The sequence below is a fragment of the Lathyrus oleraceus genome, chromosome 2 (assembly GCF_024323335.1).
Source record: "Lathyrus oleraceus cultivar Zhongwan6 chromosome 2, CAAS_Psat_ZW6_1.0, whole genome shotgun sequence".
Lineage (NCBI taxonomy): Eukaryota > Viridiplantae > Streptophyta > Magnoliopsida > Fabales > Fabaceae > Lathyrus > Lathyrus oleraceus.
The window spans coordinates 319,759,855-319,771,161 of record NC_066580.1 but is presented as its reverse complement, the minus strand read 5'-3'; the positions used below and the strand labels follow the sequence as shown (position 1 = coordinate 319,771,161).

The window sequence follows — 11,307 nt, the reverse complement described above, 5'->3', positions numbered from 1 at the left end:
CGGTAATAATCAGGGGAGCCACTTTGGGCTCAGCGGTAATCTTCACAGGCACTCTAGTAGCGGTAATCTTCACTGGAGCTTTGGACCTAGAATCACAGATACCTCTTCAATAGAGTTGTCCACCTTAGGAACCCTTTCAAATAGAATTGTACGATCATCCATCAGCCGTTGAATGCCGTTCTTCAACTTCAAACAATCATTGGGTCGGAGTACACAGAGATCGCAATCTTCAGCACAACCTGGAAATAAACCAGCTTGCAATAAATTCTTCTTAACGATCAGGAGAGGAGATGCTAAATCAGCAACGTCAGTAACGTGAGAATTGTCGTCCACAACATTAACATTCTGGTCATGATTAGGCATAGGTGCTGTGATGACATTGGGGGTCGCCGGAGGATCAAATTCAATTTCTCCAGCGTCGATCATATCCTGAATCTTGTTCTTCAACAACCAGCAATCATTCGTATCATGCCCGGGGCTATCGGAGTGATAGGCACACCTGGCGTTGGGATTATAACGAGGAGAAGTAGTGTTGGGATTTGCAGGAGGGCCTCTGAGGGTAATCAAATTGGCCTTTAACATACTCTGCAGTGCTTGGGTTAAAGTCATATTGATCTTGGTAAACTGTCTTCTCGACCTGTCTTGTCTGTGTTGGAAGTTCTGAGATGGCGGTGCGGCAATTGTAACTGCCCCAACAGTATGGTCACGATTCCTCTTGTTATGCTTCCTCTCACTGTACACAGCATTTGATTCATTCTTTCCCTGATAGGACTTTTTGGTGCTTGCAGAAGTAGCTGCCTGTATCTTTCCACTTCGAATGCCGCTTTCAACCCGTTCACCTGTCAAGATAAGTTCAGTGAAACCTGACGAGGAACTTCCCAGTAGATGGCTGTAGAATGGGCCAGTCAGTGTACCCATGAACATGTCCACTAACTCTCGATCAGTCATAGGGGGTTTGACTCTGCCAGCCAAATCTCTCCACTTTTGAGCATATTCTTTGAAACTTTCTTTAGAGCCCATAGTCATATTTTGTAGCTGTAGCCGAGTAGGCGCTAACTCAGAATTATACTGGTAGTGCTTGTAGAAAGCTGTTGCTAAATCAGTCCATGTGCGGATGTTAGAGCTCTCAAGCTGATAATACCACTCTAACTGTGTGCCAGACAGACTCTCTTGGAAGAAATGGATCCACAGTTTCTTATCAGTAGTGTGCGGCTGAATCTTTCTCACATAAGCCCTTAGATGCATCTGAGGACAAGAGGCACCATCATACTTAGTGAAAATGGGAACCTTGAATTTGCGGGGAATGACCACATCAGAGACCAGACCCAAGTTTTCGAAATCCAGACCGGGCACTTTCTGCCCCTCCATAGCTAGCATACGTTCTTCCAGCAACTTGTACTTATCATCCTTCGGAGAGTACTGTTCATGTTCATAATCTTCATCGTCGTCCTCAGAATTGACGAGATTAGGATTCTCATCTTCCGAATCATTCTCGGTCTCTTCTTCTGAATCCTTCGGAATTCTAATCTTGACTCCTGTAACCTGTCCCTTAAGCCTTCTCCCGGGTTGATGTAACCCACAGGTTTCTGGTCCTTCTTCTTCTCCATCAAAAGAGCTTTCAGTTCTTCCTGCCCCTTAGATAAGCTCAGCATCATTTCCTGGAATTGAGCATTCTGGGCTTGGAGATCTTTGACAGTTTGTTCGAGAGCCATTGTTCAATCTGTTTGAATCTGCTGGAATCTGTTCGATAGGAAAATCGTGAGAACACTGATCCTTTAGAATACCTGTTATGCGATGCAATGCAATGTATGAAATGTTTTCAAGGACTTTCGGGATTTAACTTTGCATAAACTAACAAAAAGAGCTTTTTTTTTTCTCTCTTTTGTTTTTGCTTTTGTTTTTGTTTTTTTTTAGCAGAGTTAAATCCCTAAATCCTTGAAATGGTTAGTACAATGCCATGATGTTATGATGTTATGATGTTATGTTGTTAGATAAATAACAAGCACAAGCAAGTCACACAACAATCATTCCTAGGTTTTAAGGCTTGCGTGAGTTCCATAGGTAAATACCCTCCCCACTGAAGTTTGGTTGGTTCAACCTGTCTTAGAATAGTAACCGGGTTCTAGAAGGATCTCAAATCATTGACCTTTCCTTAAGTCCACTTCAGTGCAACACCAAGTGGTTGACCGAAGCTTCCCTAAAGTCCAATCTCAAAGAGTGTAGTATCGAGTCTCAACCAACTCCAGTCGGAACCGAAGCCAGTTATCTCACTACTTTCTAATGGCCAGGATGAGTCAATTAGGGTTCTAAAGGTCTGGTTAATGCTTTTATGACACCACGCGAATGCCAAATATTTCCTCAACTAACATGAGGAACATCAGGACATCCAAAGTGCCACATTAACCGTAGCCATCATTTTGACCATTCCAGTATACGCCGGACAGTCGCGATGATCTCTTGCTACTTACCTAAGGTACACTAGATCCGGGTGTAGGATCTTTCACTCAAGCATAACATACCCAAGCAATCCCTTAAAAATAAATCAGACAAATTGAATAAGTGATCTTGTTTTTAAGGTAACCTCTCTTTTTAAATATTTCTCTTCCCCAGCAGAGTCGCCAGTTCTGTCATACGGTGAACTGGACTTTTTTGTGGTTTTAATCGCAATGTCGCGGTTAGCAAGAGTCGCCACCGACTTTTCTTTTATCCAATAAGGAAAGGTGGAAAAGAACAGGAAAACCTTAATTTAGATTTTGGGTTCGGGAGGTACATTATACAAAGGGAAGGTGTTAGCACCCTTTGTATCCATGGTTATCCATGGGCTCTTAATTGCTCGATCACTTATATTATTTTTGTCTGAAAAAAAGTGTTTGTGAATTGTTTGGAAAATTGTTTTGAAAGGAGAATTTAACTTTGTAATGATTCTTGTATGAATGTATACAAAGTGGTTATCCCGTTTTAGTTTTGAAAATTGTTTAGAAAAATATAACTCGGTAATGATTCTAGTATGAATGTATACCAAGTGGTGATTTTCTAAAGGCATTTTGAAAGGTGTGAGGTGCAAAAAAAAATGTTTTAAGTTGTGAGCCAGCAATTAAGAGTTATACCGACCCAAGGTCTTTACGGGCATTTCCTATCCTTATGAGGGTAAAACTGTCCTTATTATTGAGAAATAAGTAGTTTTATCCTTTGGATGTAAAAGGGTCATCGTAGGGTCATCGATTGGTCATTGAAGGCAACAGTTATGAGGATACCTTAGCATTCGAAGGGACTATCATCATTTAACCGTAGGCAACATCGGAGGGTCATCGAGGGACAAAGTTGTATATTCGAAGGCAACATCCGAGGGACTATAATTTATTTTATGATGATTTAACCGAAGGGTCTTTGCTAAGGGTATCCCCACGTTCGCGGGACATGACCGTAATATCGTAATTGTAAGGCAACAAAGAGAGGTCCAAGATCACTTATTCAAAGGCAAAGTTTTACAATTAATTATATAATTAGGATGAAACTCCACATTAAAATTATTAAAAATAATATATTAAAAAATTAATACATTAGAAATTAATACATTAAAAATTAATTTAGGGTGAAACTCCACAAGGGTATCCCACAAATAAAGTGGAATACCTAGCCAATAACCTTTTCCTGGGATATGTGAACCTTTACGAAACTCAAAAAAAAGAAACATGTCAGAACACCAAATCAGGGTGCGATCGAGGATTACACCGGAGAAATATCACAACAATAAATAGGATAGGATGAATAATGCATGGCTATGATAAAACATAAAAAAAAAACAGAATAGGCCACGGATTTTGAATTTGAAAACAGCCCCACGTTAGGAACTTTGAATTTTATGGCATTTTATCACAGGAATAACATGATCAAACATTCAGGGTATTCAGGCATATTTAAATTCCCATACGAAAGCAAATTATATATCAACATTTAATCATGATGCATTATATATGTAGATATGGCCAATTGAAAGTATAAACAATAGAGATACGCAAACCTGTTTGCCAATTCAAGGTTGAAGGGATTGACCACTTGTAGTATCGGAATAAGTTAGGCAGCGGGAATTGGACGGCGATGGCTTCGGTGCAGATGGGTTGCCTTCAGGGTTTCTTTACTCTGAATTCTCCGGGTAGGCAGGGTTCCTATGCCAAAATTTCTATCCGTCCTTCTCTGTTTTCTCTCTTTCTTTTTCCTCAAGGTTTTGTTCCAAGGAAATCTCAGAGTGTTTTGCTTCTCTTCCTTCTTTCTCCAGTGAATCTCCCAGTGTAAACTCCAAGTCTCACTCCTCTACTGAAACTTCAGTATTTATAGACTAATTTCGTGGGTAATGGGCTTGGAATGAGGGAGACCCAAGTCCAAAATAATTTGTTATATTTTATTTATTTATTTATTTTAATTATTTAATTAATTAATTAATTAATTAATTAATTAAAAAAAATTTCTCTTTTTTTTTTTTTTTTTTTTTTCTTTTTTTTTTTTTTTTTTTTCGTTTTTTTTTTTTTTTCGTTTTTTTTTTTTTTTTTTTTTTTTTTTTTTTTTTAGGAAAAATGATGGGTAATTTTTGGGGTATGACAAATTGCAACTAATAACACCCTTTAATAGATTTCTCTTATGAAGTTCCATTACCCCACACTCACTAAGATTAATCAAACACATATGCCAGAGTTTGGTTGCATCATTATCACACTCAACTGATGCAACATCACCTACATCAGTGTTTCTCAATAATTTATAGATGTTACATGAAATCCTCCTTGCTCTCACCATAGTCAATGCACCCTTACTAACCTTCATAATGTCCATATCTCCATCGTACATTTAGGAGAAACCATTTTCCTATATAGTACTTAGGGAAATCAAGTTCTTCCTCAAATTTGAAATATATCTGACTTCGTTCAATGTTTGCGCACCACCATCGTCCATGGAAATTTAAATTTGTCCCATCTCAGTGATAGTACAAACTTTATCATCCCCTAGATAAACAAATCCAAAATTATCTGGCTTGAATTTAGTGAACGATTCCTAGTGTGATGTCATGTGGTAAGAACAATCAGAGTCAAGAATCCACGCATATGTGCACTTGCTGGATGAAACACACAATATATCCACTTCACTGTCAGAATCATCAGTTTGAACCATATTTGCAGAGCTGGATGATGTTGGTGTAAGCCCTAGAGGCCAATACTTTTGGTACTTGTATCGAATTATTTATTAATAATAAAAGGCTTTTTCTTTATTATGGTTGTTTAATAAAGTCCCTAGAATAGGTAGTCCGTTTAATGTATCAAGTGTGACTTAATCATGATATCACATTAAACATAAGGACAATATTCTTAAAGTATCCGTAGTCGAGCCTTATTGTGAAGTGGGATAACATTAAAACATTAAGACTATTATATATATAGACTGATGATCACATCTCATGGATCATGGATAAGGAGTTATCAAGTCTTAAACATAGGTATGAATATTAAGAGTAATATTTATAATGGATTGACCCGCTATGATAATACTATATAGAATGTTATGCAAAGTGTCATAATTTATTCTCATGGTGATAATGGTGTATAACACCCTTCGACTTGAAACCACTATGGACCCTAGAGGTAGAGTCGAGTGCCTTATTGTTGATCAGACATTGTCCGTAACTGGATGACCATAAAGACAGTTGATGGGTACTCCATGAAGCATGCTAAGGGACATGAGTGACCTAGATGGAATTTGCCCATCCTGCGTAACAAGATAAATGTCTATGAGCCCGATATTGAACTAGACAGGGATGACACGGTCTATGCCTTGTGTTCAATATAGACATAAGGGTAAAAGGGTAATTGTACACATAAGTATTATCACAAAAGGATTTGTCAGATCGCAAGATATTTTCGTGCCTTGGGTAGCAGTGATGTGTTGTTAGATACCACTCACTATTTATTATGTTAAATACGTGATTTAATATATTTGTCAATGCCGCGAAAACCTACAGGGTCACACACAAAAGAACGGATTGATGAGAGATATAGTAACTAAGGAACACCATAAGGTACGGTTCCCTTAAGTGAATTGTAGGACATCGTAAGGTACGGTGTACTTAAGTAGAATACGAAATATGGTAAGGTACCACGCGCTTAAGTGATTTTGGCATATTATAAGATATGGGCCACATACACTTAAGTGGGCCTTTTAGCTTGCAGCCCACACAAGTGGTTCTATAAATAGAACCCTTATGCATAAGCATTTGTGCAGTTGCAATTTCGTTTCTCTTTCTCTCTCTCTCTCTCTCTCACTCAAAGCCTTCATTCGTAGCAGCTAGCACTGAGATTGAAGGAATCCGTTCGTGTGGACTGAGTAGAGGCGTTGTCATCGTTCAACATTCGTGATCGCTTCGTAGATCTGCATCAAAGGTTTCGATCGTCACAAGAGGTAACGATTTTATCACTGATCATGCCCATTTGTAAGGATCACTAAAGGAGATTTTTTTTAAAATTTCGTTGCGTTTTGGATCTCCCTTCTCCTTCAGATGAACCCTATTTTTTGTTTGGACAATCCATCTTCCAATGCCTAATTTGTTTGCAACTATAACACTTAGCTATTTTTCGATTCATAGATTTATACCTCTTCTTTCTAAAGCCTCCATCAACCTTGTTCCGCCCAAGATCTTGACCCCTTTTCACATACAAACTATCACCTTGAGTTCCACCTCTGCACTTTGTCTCCTTTGAGAATGAGACAAAAGTGTACTGGTAATCACATCAATATTGATAATGTCTTTCCCGTAGATAAGAGTAGTCACCAAGTGATCATAAGAACCTGATAATGAGCAGAGCAAGATAATTGCCTTATCTTCCTCATCAATCTTCACTCAAAGCCTCACTAGATCCGTGATTATGTTGTCGAAGATATTGAAATATTGTTATAAATCATATCCTTCATGCATCTTCAGGCTTTATAGTCGCTGCTTCATGAATAATTTGTTCATCGGCGTCTTAGACATATATTGACTCTCTAATTTGTACCAAACCTCATTCAGAGTCGTTAGGTTCAGGATATGATACATCACCTCGTGTGAAACACATAGGTGAATCAATCATGTAGACTTCTCCTTCCTCTTTGCCCAATCGGTATCCTCCATGTCGTTTGATTTCGTCTCGTGCAATGCCTTCTGTAAACTTTGTTGAGCCAACAAATCATTAACCCTCCTTTTCCATAATCTAAAATTACCCGTCTCGTCGAACCTTGTTACTTCGAATTTCGCACCAGGATTAATCTTCATCTAATACCAATTGTTTGAACAACAACTAGTATAAAAGATTAAAGATAAACGAAAGTAAAAGACAATCGACACGATCGATCTTTTTTAACGCAGTTCGGCAAATGGTGTTTACCTCTGCGACTATAGAGTAACTATAGTTCTATTTATTTCTTTCTTATGAATTTTAATTGGATTATAGTATTACAATATATATATATATATATATATAATATATTATATATATATATATAATATATATATATATATATATATATATTATATTTATTTATTTATTTATTTATTTATTATGGTTCAATTTATCTAAAATTATAATCCTTAGTTTCCTTTGAGAAACGGTTATCTCTACTCATAATTATCTCAAGATATGAGATATACTCTGAACAATTTATAATTATCTCAACAACCCACAATTATCTCAATAATATAAACCATACTCAACCATATTCTTTTATGTAAACTATATTTTTTTTAAAGGTTCTTTTGAGATTAATTTGTGATAGAAGTTTGAATGTTATAAATTATAACTTGTTAAATGAAAAGTTAATATCTATCTCCTTAATTCTAAATTCAGAATATTTGGTTTAATTATCAAATACAAATCTTGATAAATTATGTATAAACATTCTTTGTGTATTTAATAATTTTAAACAAATCTTATTCAGATCAGACTCTTTTAACATTAGACACAGTCTTTAAACAAAGAAAGAACATTCTCATAATCCTGAATACTTTTAGAAGATAGATGGAGTAAACATATAAAAAGTGTCAGATAAAAGTGTCAATTATTAAACCTACTTAATTCTCTTTCATCACCAAGACAAGAGCATCTTTTCGTTTTCCTTTCTTTTTTTTCAGAATTAAAATAACTTTCATTTGATGCATGCATTAAACAGCAAATAGTAGCAGCTTTCTTCCTTGTCATATATTCAGATGAGAGAGCTTTATTATTAATTCACTCAAATGGTGTCCTTTCCAAGATGGAATTTCTTGCTACCTTTCTTCCACGAAAACCTGGTTCTTCTTCAATATTCACCTGAAATCGAATGTTTCACACATCAAATAATATGTTCTAACTTTTGAAAATGCAATGAAAAAATGACAATCAATAATAGAATATAGTTTATTGAGAATATTCTAGAAAAAGTTTCTAAATAGGTGGATCAATGTCATGTTGATTGGAAACCAAAATGAGGATAAAGTCTTTTCCATTAAATGCATGAACTCTAACTTTAACTATTCACCATGTGATATAAAGAAAGGGACAGGTAACACTATAAATGCACATTGTGCCAAACCAAATAATTTTCTACTTATAGCAACTTTTAATAAACTAAAATAAAACAATTTGTTAATTAATTTCAATTATAAGATTACTTGTTAAATAAACATAAAATACTCAGTTAATTATAAATTATTGTTTTAATACCTCAGCATCATTAGGGTCCACTTGAGAGTCAAGATCCACAAGCTGATCTGTCAGGTTACAACTCTCCTCATCTCCTTTGAACTGTATTTGAGGGCAATTGGCCCACTAGAAATGAAAAAATATTTTTTAAAATTATGATTAATTCATCCATCTTTAAAAAAATTCTATAGTTTGATTTTAAATGATAATATAAACTAGTACTCTATTATGCAATTTCTTAAGTATGATTCTAAATTACATTTTTTGCAGCTGTGCTGAAAGCTTCCTTGTGAGCCATATCAGGGTGTTGAGATTTTAGCCTTCTAATCTCTTCTCTGCTATAAAATAATACTCACAATATTAGAATTCAAAATTTACAACTTTATATAATGATAATAAGTGCATAACTTTGTTTAGTGTAAGTAACATTACTTGATGAATCGATTATAAGCTGATGGTGTTCTTTGTCTCTTCTCTGGTGCTGCATAGAACAATGACTCATCCATCAAATAAATATGAAAAAAAAAACTATACTATTTTACAACAGTTCTAGAAGAAATTTGAATTTTTGTATCATTTGAGTACGTACGTTTATTGACTACATTGGTGATTGGAATTATATCATCATCTTCACAATCAGAAAAAGTTATCAAAGCCTTGTTTGCATCTTCATCTGGACTATTACTTTCTTTTGGCTGCAAAAAAAAAAGTGAAAACGGTCGCAAATATGTTATTGAGATTCACTTGAAAAATCTAGAAGAAAACAAACACAAAGTAGTTTGAATACCATCTCGAGATGAGTAAGAGATGCTAAAAGGTGCAAAGGAACAAAAGAAGCTTTCATCATATTAACCGATAAGAGACTTGTGCAGTGACCACATCTTACTGTCACCACCGTTGATAAACTGCTGCATGGAACACTTACCTGCAACAACTTAATATTGAATTAAAAAAAAAGTTGCATATGAAAACTAAATGAGATGAGGTTAATTAATTAAGAAGAGCAGTTAAAACTGATTACCATTAAAATGGTGTTGCAGAATCCGCATTGTACGTAACATATCTGTTCTGGAAGATCGAAAAGATGGTTTAGTGTTGACATGAGTGTGAGTTTGTGTGTGTGAATGTGAAGTGGAAAGAAAAAGAAAGAGAAAGAAGAGATATAAGATATGAAGATGCAATGTAACTCTTTTGACACAATGAAGCATTTATAGTTGAAGTTGAACACTTATATTCAATTATCATCTCACTTTAATTGATTCAAATCATTCGAGTCAACATAAAAAAAATGTTTTTGTGACAAATTTAGAGACCAACAAAATTCATATTTTTCTTTAGAGTAATTCAATGTTCCAAAAAATGCTTTAAAAATGAAAATCCATTTCATATATAAAAGCTCAATATTTAATTCAGATAGCAATATGCATATACTTTAAATTAACACTGGTCCAAAATATATTTAATGAAATCATGAAGACAAAAGTTGCCATGATAAAGACAAATTTTAAATATTTAGTATATTACAGAATTCAAAAGTATAAATACATCTAACTCAATATTAACTCAAACTTAATATAAATAACTTGATCACCAAGACTTATGACTGTTTCTTCTTACAAATCATTAGCTCTACAGAAAATTTATCATCGATTTCAGTAGAGTTTTAAATTAGTCATTCATTTAAGCTTACAACTCCATTTTTTCCTACATGCATCAACCATTTCAGATATTTAGATCTGTTGGGGAGTTGGTTTTTAAAGAGTTTTAAAGAGAAAGATTTTGAAGGGTTACATGTATGATATTTAAAAAAAATTAAAAACAATAATACGAAGTTAACATATAAAATCATAATGTTTTTTAAATTTTTTAAAATATCAAAATTTTGAATTAAAAATGTGTAAGATGATGAAGATGATCTTGAATTTTGAATTTTAAATTTTAAATTTTTTAGCATTTTAAAAATTGAGAAAGAAGATGTTAAACAATAATTTTCATAAAATATTTTAGTGACGAATTTTTGTGTCTCTAAATCAGTCCTAAAAATTAATCAAACATATATAACATTCTATTTGATTGCATAACCTTATCCATTAATTAATATAATTGATGAAAATGAATAATTTGACTTATTTTATATCTACTCATAAGTTTTATATAAAAAAATTGAAATAAATTATTAATTCGTGTCAATCAATTTTTCTAAAATTTATATAAATTTATTTAATAACTTCTAAAGTTATGAGTATATATATTTTATTATTAAATTTAAAAATTAAATTAAAAACAGTATAGAAAAAAATTTATGTAACTCAAAAAAAAATTTGAACAATTAATATTATTTTTCAAATTTAATTTTTATTAGAAAACATTAATTTATCTTTCAATCATTAATACACATTGCTAGTTTTAAAAATTTATATACAATAATTAAGAATATTTTAGTTTTAAAAATTAATATACTTTAAAACGTTGAAGTAAATTGTATAAATACGAAGAAGAGGATTCTATGCTACCTTCATCCTTTACTAAAAATTTTTTTCTTCCACTTTTTACATGAATAAAAAATATAACACTATTTAAAAAAAATTATAATTAGATATTCGATAAT

General features: G+C 33.6%; 1 protein-coding gene across 1 annotated transcript; it reads right to left on the bottom strand.

The window, feature by feature from the left end:
- Positions 1-8,052: 8,052 nt before the first annotated feature.
- LOC127121376 (axial regulator YABBY 4) lies at positions 8,053-9,854 on the bottom strand. The gene is made up of 7 exons (XM_051051878.1): positions 9,721-9,854; positions 9,487-9,624; positions 9,289-9,394; positions 9,132-9,180; positions 8,959-9,034; positions 8,721-8,825; positions 8,053-8,327 (listed from the first exon to the last, which is right to left on the bottom strand). The coding sequence occupies exons 1-7, from the start codon at positions 9,799-9,801 to the stop codon at positions 8,247-8,249; spliced, it is 636 nt and encodes a 211-aa protein (XP_050907835.1). The 5' UTR covers positions 9,802-9,854; the 3' UTR covers positions 8,053-8,246.
- Between the last annotated feature and the right edge of the window lie 1,453 nt (positions 9,855-11,307).